At 38.3% G+C, this 17,500-nt stretch overlaps 1 protein-coding gene and 1 pseudogene across 2 annotated transcripts in view; both read right to left on the bottom strand.

Moving 5' to 3' along the window:
* Positions 1-17,500, bottom strand: part of LOC138057233 (exonuclease 3'-5' domain-containing protein 2-like) — a 27,162-nt gene that overhangs the window by 6,320 nt on the left and 3,342 nt on the right. For both annotated transcript variants that reach the window (XM_068903287.1, XM_068903288.1), the window contains exon 2: positions 4,635-5,566. In XM_068903287.1, the coding sequence (XP_068759388.1) occupies positions 4,635-5,566 (932 nt within the window). The remainder of the gene's footprint in view (positions 1-4,634; positions 5,567-17,500) is intronic.
* On the bottom strand, positions 11,108-16,291 carry LOC138057237 (uncharacterized; annotated as a pseudogene).

The following is a 17,500-nucleotide window of genomic DNA, read 5'->3' as shown; positions in this document are numbered from 1 at the left end:
AGCAGTTAAGACTACTGCTAAGGAAGACCAAGTACAGATATTACCTCAAAGGCGAACAAGTGAACCCTCTACTTTACATGAATGATCTTAAGCTGTATGCCAAGTCTAAAAAAGGTTTGGAATCCTGGTGAATCCTGTCCGAGTGTTCAGTGCGGATAATAGAGATGGACTTTGGGGTGACAAAATGTGCAAAGTTGGTAGTACATAGAGGAAAGATTGTCAAATCCGAGGGAATTAAGTTGCCAGATGGCAAGCCAGATCAAGAATCTGGAAGAGGGAGCCAGTTATAAATACTTGGGTTTCCTGGAGGCAGATGAGGTCCAGCAAGAATAAATGAAGATCAGCCTAATGAAAGAATACTTTAGAAGAGTGCGTAAGCTGTTACAATCAAAGCTGGGCGGCATCAATGTCATGGGCTGTCTCTCTCCTAAGGTACAATGTACATGTACTCAGCAAGTTTTATTGAATGGACCCGAGACGAATTGAGATAATTGGACAAACGAACATAGAAAACACTAACTACGCACGGGGTGCTCCATCCAAGGGATAGCATAGTGCGATTATAGCTGCCAAGAAAAAGAGGTGGTATATAATTATTATAGATGACTTGTGTCAACAGAAGACTGTGTGGACCAATCAACAATAGGGCTCACAAGCTATGTAGCTGGGAGTGGAGAGAGGCTGCTGTCCACAGCATGGAAAGGAATGAAGAATGAATACCGCGGAGGAAAGTTGTGATGAAGAAGCTCCATGGACATTTTCTGAGAGAGATGAAAGAAACAGCGAGTGAGAAAAGTTCGAAGTGGCTTCAGAAGTGCCAGCTAAAGAAGCAGACCAAAGGGCCTCTAATGGCAGCACAGAGTCAATCTCTGAGAACAAAGATGATTAAGGCCAAAATTGACAAGACACAAGAGGATTCACTTTGCAGATTATGCAAAAAAAGTGATGAAACTGTCAGCCATCTTGAGTGAATGTTCCAAATTTAGCACAGTCGGAATACAAGCGACAACATGATAATGTTGCAAAAGCAATACATTGGGGTCTCTGCAAACAGGTCAACATAGAGTGTGGAGAAAAGTGGTACAAGCATAGCCCGGAATCAGTTGTTGAGAATGAGAACGCAAAGATCATTATTTTGGGACTTTGGCTCCCTTGCAATAGACCAGATATTGTAGTGGTCGATAAGAAGAAGAGAGTGTGTCAGAGAATTGACGTTGCTTGCCCAGGAGATAGTCGCATCCTGCTGAAAGAGGAAGAAAAAACCAATGAGTATCGAGACTTTGCAAGGAAGGTGAAGGCCTTGTGGAAAATGAAGAAAGTGACTGTCACTCTGGTTGTAATAGGAGCATTGGGTAGAATTACGGAGAATTTTGAGGGCTACATGAAGATGATTAATGTGGGCTTTGGGCATGGTGCGGAAGACATTCTTGCTAGGATTGGTAAGAATCCTAAGAAGAGTTCTAGAGTGCTGAGACTGCTTGTTGCATTTCAGACAGGGATTCATCAGTGATTGTACAATGTGGATGGAAACACAATAATAATAATCATCATCATCATAATAATAATCATAATCATGATCATGATATAATGATAATAATAATGACAATAAATAATAATAATAATAATAATAATAATAATAATAATAATAATAATAATAATAACATGTACACAACATTGGAGAATATGTATGATTAGCATCACCCAACTACATGTAGTGGACTAATGCAAATCCTGCATTTTTATTTTTAATTGGCTATGCTACGAGAGGACTATTAGTAATAGTCCTTGAGTAGCGAAAAGCGTGATGCTTTAATTCTTTCAATAGCCCATGAGGCGAAGCCGAATGGGCTATTGACCCGTAGCCTTGTCTAATTGTTAAATATCACATTATGTACAGCCCCTTGTGTAGAATGTGAGGTGAGAAGGTTGAGAATATCGATCATGTTTTCAGCTGGTGTAAGAAGTTAGCCCAGAAGGAAGTCATGACAGTGTTGTGAAGGCAGTCCACTGGAAATTGTGTTCGGCTTCGCCTCATGGGCTATTGACCCGTAGCCTTGTCTAATTGTTAAATATCACATTATGTACAGCCCCTTGTGTAGAATGTGAGGTGAGAAGGTTTAGAATATCGATCATGTTTTCAGCGGGTGTAAGAAGTTAGCCCAGAAGGAAGACATGACAGTGTTGTGAAGGCAGTCCACTGGAAATTGTGTGAGAAATATGGATTAGAGCGGAGCGAAAAGTGGTATGAGCATACACCTGAGAGTGCAGTGGAGACTGGAAGAATCAAGATCTCGTGGGATGTCTGTGTCCAATGTGACCATTATTGGAGCTAGAAGGCCTGACATTGTAATCATCGATAAGGAAGACAAGAACTGAATTATTGTTGACATCACTATCCCTGGAGATTTAAGACTCAGTGAAAAAGAGGGTGAGAAGGTTGAAAAATACCAAGGCCTGAAGAGAGAAATTACGAGAATGTGGAATTTGAAAAGTGCTCGGGTAATACCTATAATAGCCCACTTTCCATGTATTAAAATTCAGTTCTAAAGAAAAGGCACCATCTCGAGGTTCTGGGGAATAAACTACAAATCCTTATATTTATTTCCCAGAGCGTCGAGATGATGCCTTTTGTTTAGAACTGAATTTTAATAATTATATCCAAATTGGTCTATTGCTGGCGCCCTAGGTGGAGTAACAAGAAAGTTAGGCGACTGGGTCTGGAAACTGGGGATTACACTCCGAACAGCATTCCTACAAAAGCCTGCACTATTAGGAACAGCAAGGATTCTGAGAAAGGTACTTGATACATAATCCTCAGGTATTTATGGTGGCAAAGATCAGCCTGTGAAGGTGGAATAATAATAATAATATAAATAAATAATAACAATTATTATTACAATAATAATAACAAAAAATACTACTACTACTACTACTACTAATAATAATAATAATATAATAACCTTATCCAATCATGGCTATGCCGTAAATCTACTGGGTCTCCTGGTATGGAAAATTTGAAGCCAATTTTTGGGCACTTGAAGTTATTGCAAGTTGAAAACACAACACTCCACAAAATTAACTAAAACAAACAGAAAGCTGGGGATACTTATTTTTTTGTGTGTTGCCTTCACCATTTTTCCAGAATTTTTCTACATTAATTTTGTTTAAAAAGAAAAAAAAAAGGTATTCCAAAGGTGAGGTGGCTGAGAGAAACAGAGAAACCAGGAAAAGGGAATTTATTACAGTAACTACAAAGCTATCAGTGATTCAGTTTTTACTGGGTTACCTGTACAAATTATTACTTTGCATGTCCCCAGTGTCACAAATTGTGTTGCCACCAATCAAAACAAAATTAGGGGCAATAATAGCTCTGAAACTGAGATCAACACAAAGAGCACATGAAAGAATAATGCACAATGTTACTTATCGACATCACAAAACAGCAAGCGAAATCAGAGAAAGAATGGTTGTACAAGATCTTCTGACCACTATCACAAGACTAAAATTAATGGCAATGGTCCGGTCTCTTAAAGCGAATGAATGACAATAGGTGGATGTACCGTGTTACAATTTGGACTCCAAGAGGAAGCAGATGTAACAGAGAGCATCAAAAAACTTGTTGACGTGACGACACCCAAAAAGTAACAGGCAACAACTGCAAATGCTAAGCGTAGCAATGGCAAACATGGAAATGTCGCGAGAAGGCCTATAAGGACGTTCGTTGTAATAGACGACAAGGGCGCATGATGATGATGATGAAAGTTCTTGAGTGGATGATCCATAGAAAACAACAAGCTTCCACCTCATAATATATTAAATGAAATTTTCTCTATATAATACATATATCTTATTACAAATGTAGATGTTTTGGTACATGTATGTAGTACCGCTGAGTATTTTTACGAATTGTGCTGTATTTTGACAAGCCCACTAGGGCGAGTCAAAATACAAACAACGAATAGAAATACTAGCAATATTACACACCAAAACATCTAATAAGCTATTTCTTATACACCTTTTTTTGCACTAATTTTTTAGCAGATGTATTGTAAACAAGCGAGCACTTGTGACAGATTTGTGCATGCAGGGCAACGTCAGCAAACTAAACTTAGTCAAACCGATTCTCTACTGTACAATAACCAAGTGTACAAATAACTACATGTAACTGTACAATATCATGGAATAATTTTGTATGTGCGTTGTTCGTGCGTTTTTTTGTACAATAACTAATACAGTTAAATAATAAAATAAATTATTGCACATGACCATTTAAACATAAAATTTAGATGAAAGATTGTCTAGATTTCCTTGTCTGCTTAATAGTTCTACAAGCAGAATGAAGAAGAAGTACATAATTGTACATGAAAACATGGTTTAAGTGACCTTGTCCCAGTCATTAACAAGGGAGACGCAGGGATCCCACAATGAACAGTAACAATAACAATAATTCTCAAAAATTTGTCTTTTTTGTCATTGAGATAAAGAGATCGGGTAGAACCAAAGACGTCTGAAGAAATCATACACAAGCTCAGTTTCATCATACAGTGTGCAATGCCAGCTTCCTTTCCAAACACAAGGTTTTGAATAAAGACCAAATCTAAACTTAAAAACTAAGAAATGACTGAACATCATACCTATTCCTCTCTCGATGTACCAGTCCGCCTTCTTGCGATCCAGAGTACAAAGTCTGGATCCATCAGGAGCTGCCAGCATGCAGTTCATGTACAGTGGTGTTTTTCTTGTTGTGCCTTTTTTATAAGGCTTTGGAGGCTTCTCTGCACTACAAGAACTAAATTCATCTTTTTCATCCTCATCGTTTGAGACAAAGTTCTTTTTTTTCCCCCTGAATGCAATGTCCACCACACCCTGACACAGAGAGCCTGCTCTTTGAGTAAAGCATGGGTCTCTAAGAAAATTGGTAACCTCATCCATGAAAAGGTATCCTTCCATCTCAGGTGACTCAAACTTGTTGAGATCTACTGTAGCTTCATAACAAATTTTAGAATCACCACACAAAGCCTCTTTTAATGCTAATCTGTCACGAATAAACTTATCATCACTGATATTTCCAAAATTCAAACCCTCCTGCGTGGGATTCTTATTTTTCAAAGATTCTAACCTAAAAGTATCGAGATGTTGTTTGAAAGCTGGTTCTTGGTCAGGCAAGCAATGCTCTGGACTGTCTCCTGACTGATTCAGTGTGAAATCTGTTTTGTTGTTCTCCACATCACAATTGTTTAATACACATGAGGACTGTTCAGTGTGTTCAAACTTGTGGCAAGCACCTTGAGAATTGCAATCATTTTCAGTTTCAAAATGGTTCTCGTTCACTGGACAAAAACCAAGTGAATCATAGATGCCTCTTTCATCCTTGTTGTGCCTTGTCTTTATGTTAACCAACCTAAGAAAGATATGACTTGCAACCAATGCATCATTCATGGCATATTCAATCTGCCGTACGCTGAATTCTGCAGCTTCCCAGTTGCTGCATCGAATTCTCCAGGACTTATCCATTCTAACACCCAATATTTTCTTGGCTAAGGCATCAAGACTCATCTTCTGGAAACTGTGAAGTAAACCAGGTAAGACTTGCATGTATTTACCAGAAACCACATAAAAATAACTCCATACATGTACAAGTACCTTTAGAATACATGTGGAGGATGTACAGCTGTACATGTAGCACAATGGCAGATCTCTGTAGCCTGCGTAGCATGGCAGTTTTGTCGAGCCAGGCGCAAGGCGGCCAAGCCGTGAGAAAAATAACAGTTGCTCCTGCCCCAATCTCCTTGCGGTTTTTCTGCCCTCGCCCGCCTTAATTACTTAGCAACCAAAACCGCCATGCTATGCAGGCTAAGATATCTGAAAAGGGGGTAACTCAAAGGGCTACTTTTCAATCTAAGCCATTTTAAGAGCACAATGGCAGATCTCTGAAAAGGGGGCAACTCAAAGTGCTACTTTTCTATCTACACTGTAAGCCATATTAAGAGATAAATGAAGGGGTAGTTTCTAAAGAAACTGTGGTGCTGCGTCGGTGGGGAAGTAGTATACAAAAATTTGGTTTTATCAACGGAGTTGATAATGTAAATTGGCCACTGTACAGAGATTCTAAAGCCTGACGTTTCGAGCGTTAGCCCTTTGTCAGAGCGAATCGAGGGATTATGGGTTACGTGTAGTTTTATAGTAGAGTAGGAGCTACGCTATTGGTGGTAACATGGCAACGTGAAAAATAAGAATATATTAGTTAAATGAAAAGCGTTCGTTAATACCGTGAAAATTAAGGGTGCCAATTTGAAAGATGAATTTTTGTTCCAGATTCTTGCGGCTTTCCGTCGTACCTAGATGTAGGGAAAGGCCGTAGACAGCCATGTGTTTTTTGGAGTGGTTAGGCAGATTAAAATGGCGAGCGACTGGCTTAGATGCATCCTTGTCATTCTTCTCAACATCGCGAAGGTGTTCGCGGAATCGGTCACCTAGTCGTCTACCTGTCTCACCAATGTATAATTTATTGCATAACGTACAGGTTATGCAATAAATGACATTTGCCGAGGTTTATGTGAAACGATCGGTGATCTTAACAGATCGCTTAGGTCCCGATATCTTGATAGTGTTAACAATGAAAAGACAAGTTTTGCATCTTGAGTGCGCGCATTTGAAAGTGCCGGGTTGCTCGTTAGTTTTGAGCGCCCTTCTAACTAAAAAGTTGCCTACGTTTTTGTCGCGTTTGAATGAAATAAGTGGAGGTTGCGAAAAGATTCTACCAGTCTCAGGATCATTTTGGAGTAATTTAACATTACTAAGAATGATGCTTTTGACTGCGTGATTATGAGGATGGAAAGTGAGGGTGAATGGAATTCTGTCATTCTTATCTTTCTGTGACGTTTGTAGTGATGACTGTCGATCAAATTGATGGGCGCGATGATGGCCCGCTTTGACCACAGAGACAGGATATCCACGTTTTTCAAAGAACTGGCACATCTCCTCTGATTTTCTGGAAAAATCGGAGTCATCACTACATAGACGTCGAAGTCTAAGAAATTGAGAATAAGGAATGGAGTTCTTGACATGTGATGAATGTGACGATGAATACAACAAATAACTGTCTGAATCTGTAGGTTTGTAGTGCACACTAGTACATAGCAAGTTGCCTCTAATTGAAACTTTGATATCTAGGAAAGCCAATGAAGTTTCCGAAATTTCCCAGGTACATTGTATATTTAAGAGCCGGATGAAAAGAGTTGATGGAGGTTATAAATTGATCGAGTTCTTCTCTGCTGGATGAAATAGCGCCGATGCAGTCGTCGATGTAGCGGCCGTAAAGTTCAGGTTTGGGGCTGTTGTACTGATTAAAAAATTGGTGTTCAACATATCCTACAAAAAGATTGGCATAGCTAGGTCCCATTCTTGTGCCCATCGCTACACCATTAATTTGTTTGTAATAGCTGCCGGCGAATAAAAAACAGTTAAGTGTTAAAACTAGTTCGGCAAGGCGGAGGAGCGTTTCCGCCCTAGGTTCTTTGACAGGGCATTGATAGAAAAAGTGTTTAAGTGCTTGAAGACCTTCGCTATTAAGAATGACTGTGTATAGAGACGTAATGTCCATGGTGAAAATAAGTTTGTCTTGGCCGGAGAAATTGAAATCGCGGAAAATTTGTATTGCGTGTGTACTGTCTTTAATGTATGATGGCAAAGATTTGACGAAAGGCGTCATAATCCTGTCTAAGTAGCTAGAAATGAGTTCGGTGGGGCAGCTACAGGCAGAAACGATAGGGCGACCTGGGTTGTTGGGTTTGTGAATTTTAGGCAAGAAGTGTGTTGATGATGAGATTAGTGGCAGTGTCCGGTAATTCTTGATTAGCTATAAGATTTTGAATGGTGTCTTTGACAAGTTTTTGATTTTTGGAAGTGAGATCTTTAGGGATTTTGGCATAAAACGATATATCCGAAAGTTGCCGCAAAGCTTCTTTTTGGTAAAGGTCGGACCACCAAACAACTACCGCGCCGCCTTTGTTGGCCGATTTGACAACTATGTCATTGCGTTTACTAAGATTTATAAGCGCTGCTTTATAGAGGAGACAAATATGAATTCGGAAATGGCCTAGTGTCAGCGTTTTACGAATCGAAATGACTGTCGCTGTAATTTGCATGCACAGCAAGCTCACACAGTCCATTGGTCTATTTTGAGCTTCTTCAGTAATTATGAGATGTTTTCTTAATGTTTCGCGGATCGGTAATTAGTGTATTTCATATATGGCCAAACAAGAAACTTGCCTAACTTTCAACGATCAGCCAAGATCCAGGGGCACCCAATGAAGAAGTTTTGCAAAATATCTGTTCCGCAGTGAAAATTCAGCTGGATGGCAATTTATTAATTTTCATACTCTAGTTTTCGCCGAGAAACTTTAAATAGAGAATGACAAGGATGCATCTAAGCCAGTCGCTCGCCATTTTAATCTGCCTAATCCTCACGGTATTAACGAACGCTTTTCATTTAACTAATATATTCCTATTTTTCACGTTGCCATGTTACCACCAATAGCGTAGCTCCTACTCTACTATAAAACTACACGTAACCCATAATCCCTCGATTCGCTCTGACGAAGGGCTCACGCTCGAAACGTCAGCTTTTAGAATCTCTGTGCGGTGGCCAATTTACATTATCAACTCCGTTGATAAAACCAAATTTTTGTATTTTAAGAGATACATGTAAACATGTTACAGTAGTCTGTATGAAAAAAAGAATGCTATTTACTATTTTCAAATATCTCTTTTTGTTCCAGAGATATTCAAGTTTTTAAAATATGCAAATTAGCTAAGTGATGACATCACAATTACTCAACCAAATTTTGATCAAATATGATGAAAGAGATATCTCAGCCAATTTGTATCAGAAATGCTTGATTCTTTGCAGTACGATTCTAGTATATGTGCTCCACAACATGAGCATACCAGTTTTGTTACCATAGAAACTTACTGGGTTTCAGACCTCCCAGATATTAAAGGCTTTGCTGGCCACCATTGCATTCCATTTTGATACTTGCCAATGGTGTCTCATCTGCATGATCCTGCATTCATGTAAATACGTTAGGTTGAGTTTGTGGTCTTTTTAAATGTTTTTCTAGCTCAAAGATCACCAAAAATATTGAAATCATGTTGAAGGGGACTGAAAAAGAGTGAGTTGCCATGGGAACCAATTTCTTTATAGCCATCAGTGTGTTACCTATTAGCCAGCACCAAGTTTCAATGTTCTCTGCTGCAAAGTGACGGAGATACATGACATGTACATGTAGCTCTATTTCTATTTTGATTTTGCACCTTTAACAAACACGAGTAAAATGATTCGTAACGCTCCTAAACACGTTCGCCAAAATCATAAACAAGTTGTTATGTGTTTACAACTTTCAGAATATCTAAATAAAAATTGTTATACATTCCATGAATGATGATCAATTTTCCGATGGATAAAAGCTGCACAACAGAGTTTCTTTGTTCTCCTATCAAAATTAAAATCCATTGAAATCACTTTCATCAACGTCACTTCCACCAAAGGACCACGAGGAGCAATGGCTATTCCGTGCAAGCTGTGTTGGACGTCTTCGAACAACTGAGACATTAAAAAACTTGATGCCCTCATTGCTCTAGAGAAAATCAAGATTCTTTGAAGATATGGACTTCATGTTTAGTTACATGTGTTGTACGTGTAAGTTAGTAACAATTGAAAGCGAACACTAAAACGCCAATTTAGTGTACGACCGTGAGATCTCTTGCATATTCATGAGGTGTCAAAACACTTGTACCCGTGTATAGGCCACAACCCTAATTTTGGCCCCATTTTTCCGGGGAAAAAGTGCAGCCTATCCGCGGGTAAATACGGTACTTGATGTTACATTGGGTTGAGTGAATGATGTCATCAGTCCTCTCATTTGCATATTTTACAATTTTTTTAAAGTTAAATATCTCCGGAACTGAATGCAGATATTTCCAAACGGTAAATGGAATTCTATGTGACTCTGAAACCTAAAAATTCAAGGAATAAAAATTTGGCCATAGTTCTAAGCATTTTAAGTACACTTATGTGTCACTGCAGTATAGAAACATCAAACATTACGCTGGAAGTATTCACACATATTGCCAGTGCTGTATGATCTTCATTGACTGCCAGTTAATTGATGCAAGTCATTCTAAAATCATTATTTTACCTTTAACTTTTTTAGTTCTAAAGTAATACATGGGTTATCTCCACCTTAGGTATTTTTACAACAAGTGAAACTCTCAGAGCATTCTAAAGAAAAAAAAAATGCTTCCCACACTCAGGGCAAGGCCTTTTCAATTGTAGTGGCTCCTGTATTGTGGAATAATCTCTCAGCTTGAACACTTACATGAAATTCAGTCGTTAGCAGTCCTGGTGAGAAGACTCACCTTTTTGAGCACAGGAAACTTTTCAAGATTCCCAGTTGGGAATTACATGGGAAATTTTCCCAATTTTGGGGAAAACCTGGGACAATAAATTCCTTTTTTGGGTTAATTTTGGGAGGTAGCTGTCTCCTAGCATCCTATAAATGGGTTTTTATTGGGAAATACACTGTGCTTTCTCTTGTATCCCAATTTTGGGAAAATGCTGTGAATATTAACCCATGTTATTCCCAAAATTGGGAAGAAAAAGGGAACCTTTTCCCAAGTTATTCCCAGAGATGATAAGAAAATGGGAATACTTTCCCAACAAGTTATTGCCAATATTGTGAAAAAGGGAAAATTTTGGGAAAATTGCTCCAAGTAATGATATGATACCCAAATTATCAATAAAAAGTGAACATTTGCCCAAGTTCTTCCAAAAATTGTTAATAAAAAAACCAAAAATTAAGAATGACTTGTAGACAATATGTCATATTGTCTACAAGTCATTCTTAATTTTTGGGGGAATTTTTCCTTTTTATTAACAATTTATTAACAATTTAACAATTTATTAACATGGGCTATATCTCTTCATAATGAAGATATCTCATATATCTCTTCATAATGAAGAGATATAGCCCATGTTATTCCAAAAATTGCAATGGATTTATAACCCCAAGTTAATGATTCCCAGCCTTTGCCTCAAAACACTCACTGGTGTATTCTAGTTTTGCATGGTAAGTCTAAAAAAATATCACCTAGTTGACATCTACACATGTATCCTTTACAAGTTTCAAATAACGTTATTAACTGCACAGTTTGCTCATTACAGTGTACATATGTACTCATTCATTTTACTTCAGGGTAATTCAGTATCATCAGTTTCCTGAGGATACCTTTACAAAACAGTTTGTCATGCAACTACAGTTTTACAGTAACAGGACCACACATTATTTCAAGAATCCCGTGTCCACATGCCAGGGCCACTCCATTGACCATCAGCAAGTCCAATCACAGACCTCCAAGACACCGTGTTTCTCGCACCTCTACCACGAGATTCACAGACAAAAACATTTTGACATCGATGACTCTCAATGAAAAAATACACATCAACTGTCTTGTTTAGATAATCTACATCTTGTACATGACCATACCAGACATCGGTGGGACCTTCACCCTGAATAAGCAACATATCACCCTTTTCAGCATGCACAGGCACAATAGGCACACATGAGAAATGATTCCATGGACGCATATAGTCCACAACAGTTATCAAATCATTACCACAGTCATATAACAGAACTTTTCTCAAGATGTTCTCTGCCAGAAAAAAAGTGACATCTCTTACTGGATTTTTTTGAACTTTGGAGAAACCAGTCCAGTAGTTGCAAGAAATTTGCCCAAATGCATCTCGGTGGAAGGAGTACAAGTACCCCATTCCTACTATTCTACATAAGTCACTCCCACAGTTAACTGATAACATCGTTTCAATCTTAACCACAATCTCCTGACCATTGTTTGCAATTAAAATGTAATCACCACTACAACACATGGTACCATCATATCCCACATCATTCAAAAGACATCTTTTTGAAAACAAAGCTGAGGATGACACCAGGTCAACTGGAACAGACAATGCACTTGCTATTTTCAACTGACTATCTCTTTGTAGGGGTCTGATGTTTGTTGCTGAGCCAATCAGGTAAGCCTGTCTTGGCGCTGAGTCTTGACAGGCAATCTTTTTTCCAGTCTCAACTGAATTTACAACACCCTGGGAAACAAAAAAATTGCAGCTGTATAAATGCCTCTTCACAACAACAAATAAGATTTTCATCCCATTGCATTTAATTGTAGAAACCAATATAATCAGTAAAGATAGGATATCACCCTGTCCTTATAAAAAAACAAAACAACTATTTTGGAGCAGAAAGAGAAGTTCCCTATCTGCAATAACTTCAACATTAAATAGAATTTGGAACCTTACTATTAGTGCATCCTTCAATCACTTTCAAGAGCTCTGCTCAACCTCTGCCTTTAATCATCATAGCTTACCTTTCAGAGTAACTGAATGTCAAGGAGTTCAAAAGTCAATTTTTGTTTAACCTAATTCTGAATTGTTTTGTACAGGGTATTATATTAAACCAGGCATTTGGCAACCAAATTCCATTTGATTCCCTACTCCAGGATTAAAATAAATTAGATGTAATAAATTCAATACAATTACTGAAAATCTCACCTGTTTAACATCATGCTTCCCAAGCTCAGTGGCCACTTCTGTACCTCCAAGTGATTTCAGAAACTCTCTCGGTGCCTCTGAACTTGCAAAAGTTCGTTCAATTCCTTTGCAGTTGTGTGACTTTTTAACATAGTGTTTGACAGCCCTTTCAAACACTGCACACCAATAATTGTCACAAGTGGAAAAATTAATAATGTCCTCGTGAATATGCAACAAATTATGCAAAGAAATGGTGCACATGTGCAGTCCTTGCACTTCTTCAACAAGTATGTTGAGTCTCTGTGCTATCTTGAAAGGAACACTTATCATTTCATCAGTCCAGCCCAGCCTGCCACTGTAAAAGTGCAATTCTGTCAGTCGCGACACAAGGGTTTGAATTTGGAACTCTTCATCATCCTGAAATTTGACTTCAAATATAGAATTTGTCATGGGAAAAGAAAATTTCTGAAGCCCTTCTGCTTTCCAATGACCAATCCCTTTGCATTCCTTGCCAACTGGTCTTGGAAGTCTCCCATCCTTTAATTCTTTGCTCCAAGGAAACTCTCTTATTTGCTTGTCAAGGTATTCTGTGTCCACCAATTCAAGTTCCAGTAGTCTGGTCAGTTGGTTTTTAACAACATTTAAAGGAATAGTGTGATAAACATCGTAAACCATGTCCCTTGTGACATCAAATTTATATAAAGGATACAAAACCTTGTGAAGCTGTGATATTCCAGTGAAACCAAGTTTTGATGACAATGCTTTTCTCACACTTGTTCTTGTCTCATTTTCAATGTCATATAGGTTTTCCAACTCTTTCTCAATTTGCCGTTTTTCCCACAGGTAGTGACCATGATATCTGTTGTTCCCATAATAGTAGTGATTGTTGAAGATTGACCATCCCTAAACTCTTGCTTCAGTGGCCAACTTTCCTCTCTACCAAGCCAGTGTTCTCTTTGGTTCCAATGAGAAAGCATTTTTTTGCACATTGGTTCAGTTTTGAACCAATTTTTAATCTTACTTTCCAATCCCAAATAGTAATATTTGAGATAGCCTTTATTTCCACAGTGAGTACAACAAGCATCCTTGTTGTCCATGATGCTGAAATTTCCACTGTAAACAAATTTGGTATGTGTTTTACCATTTCTTGTAATTACCTTTTCGGTACGGCAGAAACATATGATATATTCCTTAGCATCATCAAAACATTCTGCCTTCATTAAAATTTTAACATCATTCCAATTCTTGGGCCACATTGTACTCAAAACATCAAGGTCAACATTGTCATCAATTAAAGTGTACAACATTGTTTTTCCATAGCTCAGAATGTCATCAAAGGTTTTAACAGATGATCCACTTTCATCCATAATTTTCAGAGCGTCAAGAACTGCTGTTAGAATAACTTTTTTAAGAGGGTTGAGAGGTTCCATACCTTGACGTTCCGCAGGTTTAACAGCTTCAAGTTCTGGACAGATGGGATTAGCACTGTTTTCGTCTGATCCTTCGCTAAGACTGTCATCAAATTCATCTGTTCCTGGAGTTGAAGGACCTGCTGATGAGCTCGGCCTTGCAATTGATTCACGATCGCTATCAATGTCTGCCAAGCTGTCCGAAGTGCTGTCACTTCCAACCACAGTAGCAAGCAGGCAGTTTTCTTTCCAGTGCCGTAACTCGGTAGTTCTATCGGTCGCACTTCCCTGACACCGAAAACAAGGGCAGTGAACATGCCTGAATGTTCTTGCACTGCAATCACAAGCAGATATGTCTTGCCTCGACCAAGCTTTCATGCTCGAAGAGTCCGCCATTTTTTGTCGCAGACACGGCTACTAAGCATTCGACCCATTCTCCTCAATCCAATCAGTTAGCCAATCAGAGAAGCTGTCGGTTAGCTACCAATCCAATAGCGCATTCTATGAAATTGCACCAAAAAGGCGGGAAACAACCGGAGCTGAGGGGTAAAATTGGAAAGCAAGCTTAGATTTATTCCTTTTTGGTGGTGACAGTAAGTAAGTCCGGACGTTTACCTTTTGAACTGTTGTTCATGTATTCATTGAAAGAAAATTCAGTTTTAAAAGTTGTTGAGAATGTCAGAGTCTTCGGAAGTACACGAGTTACAGGAGAAAGACGTTATCATCAACCGCGTTAGAAAGCTCTTCGGTGATGATGTCGCCCAGAAGTTTCAAGGTAAGCTTATAAAGAAACTCCCAGAAAGTTTAAGTGGTTTAAGCGGCCCTGTTCGAAAAAGGTTAAAGATTTAAGTCACTTCTGGATACCCACATACTTCTGACCCGCTCGATCTGTGCCTTCTTTCGCCTCGTACGTTTTAATTTTTCTTACGATTCATATCTTAGTTTTGCAGAACGCCGAATGGCCGCCGAACTCCGAATGTCTCTTTGTTCTGTAAGATTTAAAAACATATAGAAAAAACAGTCATAAAAAATCCCAGTCGTAAGCTGCCCAATTGTGCGTGAATGACAAAATTTTCCATGCCTACTTTATCCCCCCACCCAACTGCCTTCACATTGAGACATGCAGTATTTGAATACGAGTTACGGTTGTCCTTGTTTGTTTCACGCCTAGATGAGGAAATAACACACTTCTCAGCAATTGCGGATCTTCTTAAAAGAGAAGCGGATGCAAGCATTTTCAGAAACCTTGGACTAAAATATGGATCAGCTGTGCGATTTAAGACAGAGTTCTCAGACACAAGTCCAGTTCGTGAACTCAGTTCCAGTCCACCGCTTAAACCAACAATGGGTGAAATGTCTGGTTTTAACCCAGAAATGAAAAGACTATATCTGTCAAAGTATGTTGATCTTTTATCAATACTCTATGGTAGCTAACACTTAACACTTCATAGAATCACCATTTCCTATTGAATGTAATTTGTCACAAATAGACCAACCTGGTATAATATGATGGAACTGGTCTGTGTTGGTTGTAGGGTGGTGTTTATTTGCATTTACAGTGTAACGCTTTTTGGATGTGTAGAGCCAAGACCAGTATTGAAAAAGGAGATTTAAGATGCAAAACAGAAATATTAAGTATAAATTGATTTCAGGACTACTCTTGTCAAATGCAATGTAGTATATGTATAAAACAGGAGACCCTCTTCAGGCTTATAAGAACTAATAATATTCTTCCTAGATACTGAGATTTTTAATTGGAGGAGCAGAGGTTTAATGAGATGGTCAAATAGTGAAAAACTGATCTTTCTGTGGTTAATATGTGATCAGTAACTTTAAAACTTTTGTCACATAAACGTAAAAAAGTTGGCTTGCTAGCAACTCAAAAATGGGGAGCAGGAAACTTTCCCAAGTTTAACAGTCCTGAAATGAAGACTTAGTTGAAGAAGTTTGCATCAGATATTGAAGGAGAATGCTCAATTCCGGAAATTGGATTCACTTCTGATGCAATATGTCAACATATACAAGATTACTTCAACGAACAACGTCGTTACAAGAAACGTAATGGACAGCAGGTGTGGTAATCACATTTCTTTCATTTGTATAATGAATGTTTTGAAGAGAAAAAGTGAAATTTAGAATTCACCACAATTAGGCATAATTGCAGAGAATTACCTGCCCCACAAAAAACTGCATTCAGATGCAAACCTTACATGCACATCAATCATCTGCTGTCTATTGTCCGAGTTGCCCTACCTTGTTGTTGTTCATACATTTTGTATAGTGGCAGTTCGGAGGTGTATATTTGCATCTGGGGAATTAACTGATCATCATCCCTGATTGGAATTTAAAGCATGGACAAGTTTCTGATGCTGAAAGTTCAAAGTCTGGGAGTTCAAAATCTGAAGCTGAAAGTGCAAAGCCTGCAGATGAATGTTCAAAGGTCATATATTTTTCTGCTTTCTTTTATTTTTATTTACTCCATTTAATTTAAGGCAACTTGTCCTCAAGCCAGGTTCACTTAGTTATGGAAAATTATGGAAGTTGAAATTTGCTTTCCAGCACTGCAAGAGTTATGGAATTTCAGAGTTTTGGGAAAATAATTTTGTTTTACCTGATGGTTGGAAAATAAAGAAATTTGAGAAGATTTGTGTGAGGCTTCAAAATATTGAATCATGGAATGGGTCTGCAACGTATGCCAATTTTGAGGTTGTGGGATTTGATTAAAAGCCATGAAATTGTTTTTCTCAGTTCCAAGTGTAAATCCTGTTTAGGTCTACCTCCCAAGCAATTGCTCAGAGATATGTATATCCCTTTTCATAAACAAAAGGTTGTGCTATTTAGGTACCAATCTGGTTGCCTGTAACAACCTATAAGAAATTTATTCATACATTTTAGACTTTCCTCTCTTGGGAGTTCTGTCAGAGCTAGCCTGATCATGCTGGCAATAAAGAAGGTGTAACATTTTTATATCATTTATTGTAGCCAGTACGTGAACATGTGAAAAGAAAGACATCTGCAATTTCACAAAGTTGTGGAAAAAAATTTAGAGCTACGTTGGATAAAACACCACCACAACAGGTTAGTGGTTGTCCATATTATTTTGTTTTAACCCTCATTAATATTTGAGTCAAATGTTACACTAAAAAACACACCCATAGCAGAGTTGTTGTTCAGTGAGAAAAATTGAGCCTACAGTGTATAACTGAGTCCAGATCAGCTGTAACATCAAGGTCCCGTAGAGCATACATTTACTCAGCTGTAACAGCTTTTAAAAAAAGGTGGCAGACTCTACTGAGAACTCTGATCACCCTTCTTCTGTATCACTTGTTTCAGTTTTAAAAGTGGCTTAGCTAAAACAGTTGCCACGATCACCAAATTCGTGTATTGATGTCACTGCTTGGCAGTAACTGTTGTTAACATGATTGAGTACACCAACAACTTGTTTTCATTTGTATTGCTTAGGATAATGCTGCCCAAAATGTAT

The sequence above is a fragment of the Montipora capricornis genome, chromosome 7, assembly GCF_036669925.1.
Source record: "Montipora capricornis isolate CH-2021 chromosome 7, ASM3666992v2, whole genome shotgun sequence".
NCBI lineage: Eukaryota > Metazoa > Cnidaria > Anthozoa > Scleractinia > Acroporidae > Montipora > Montipora capricornis.
This window is presented reverse-complemented; position numbering and strand designations above follow the sequence as displayed.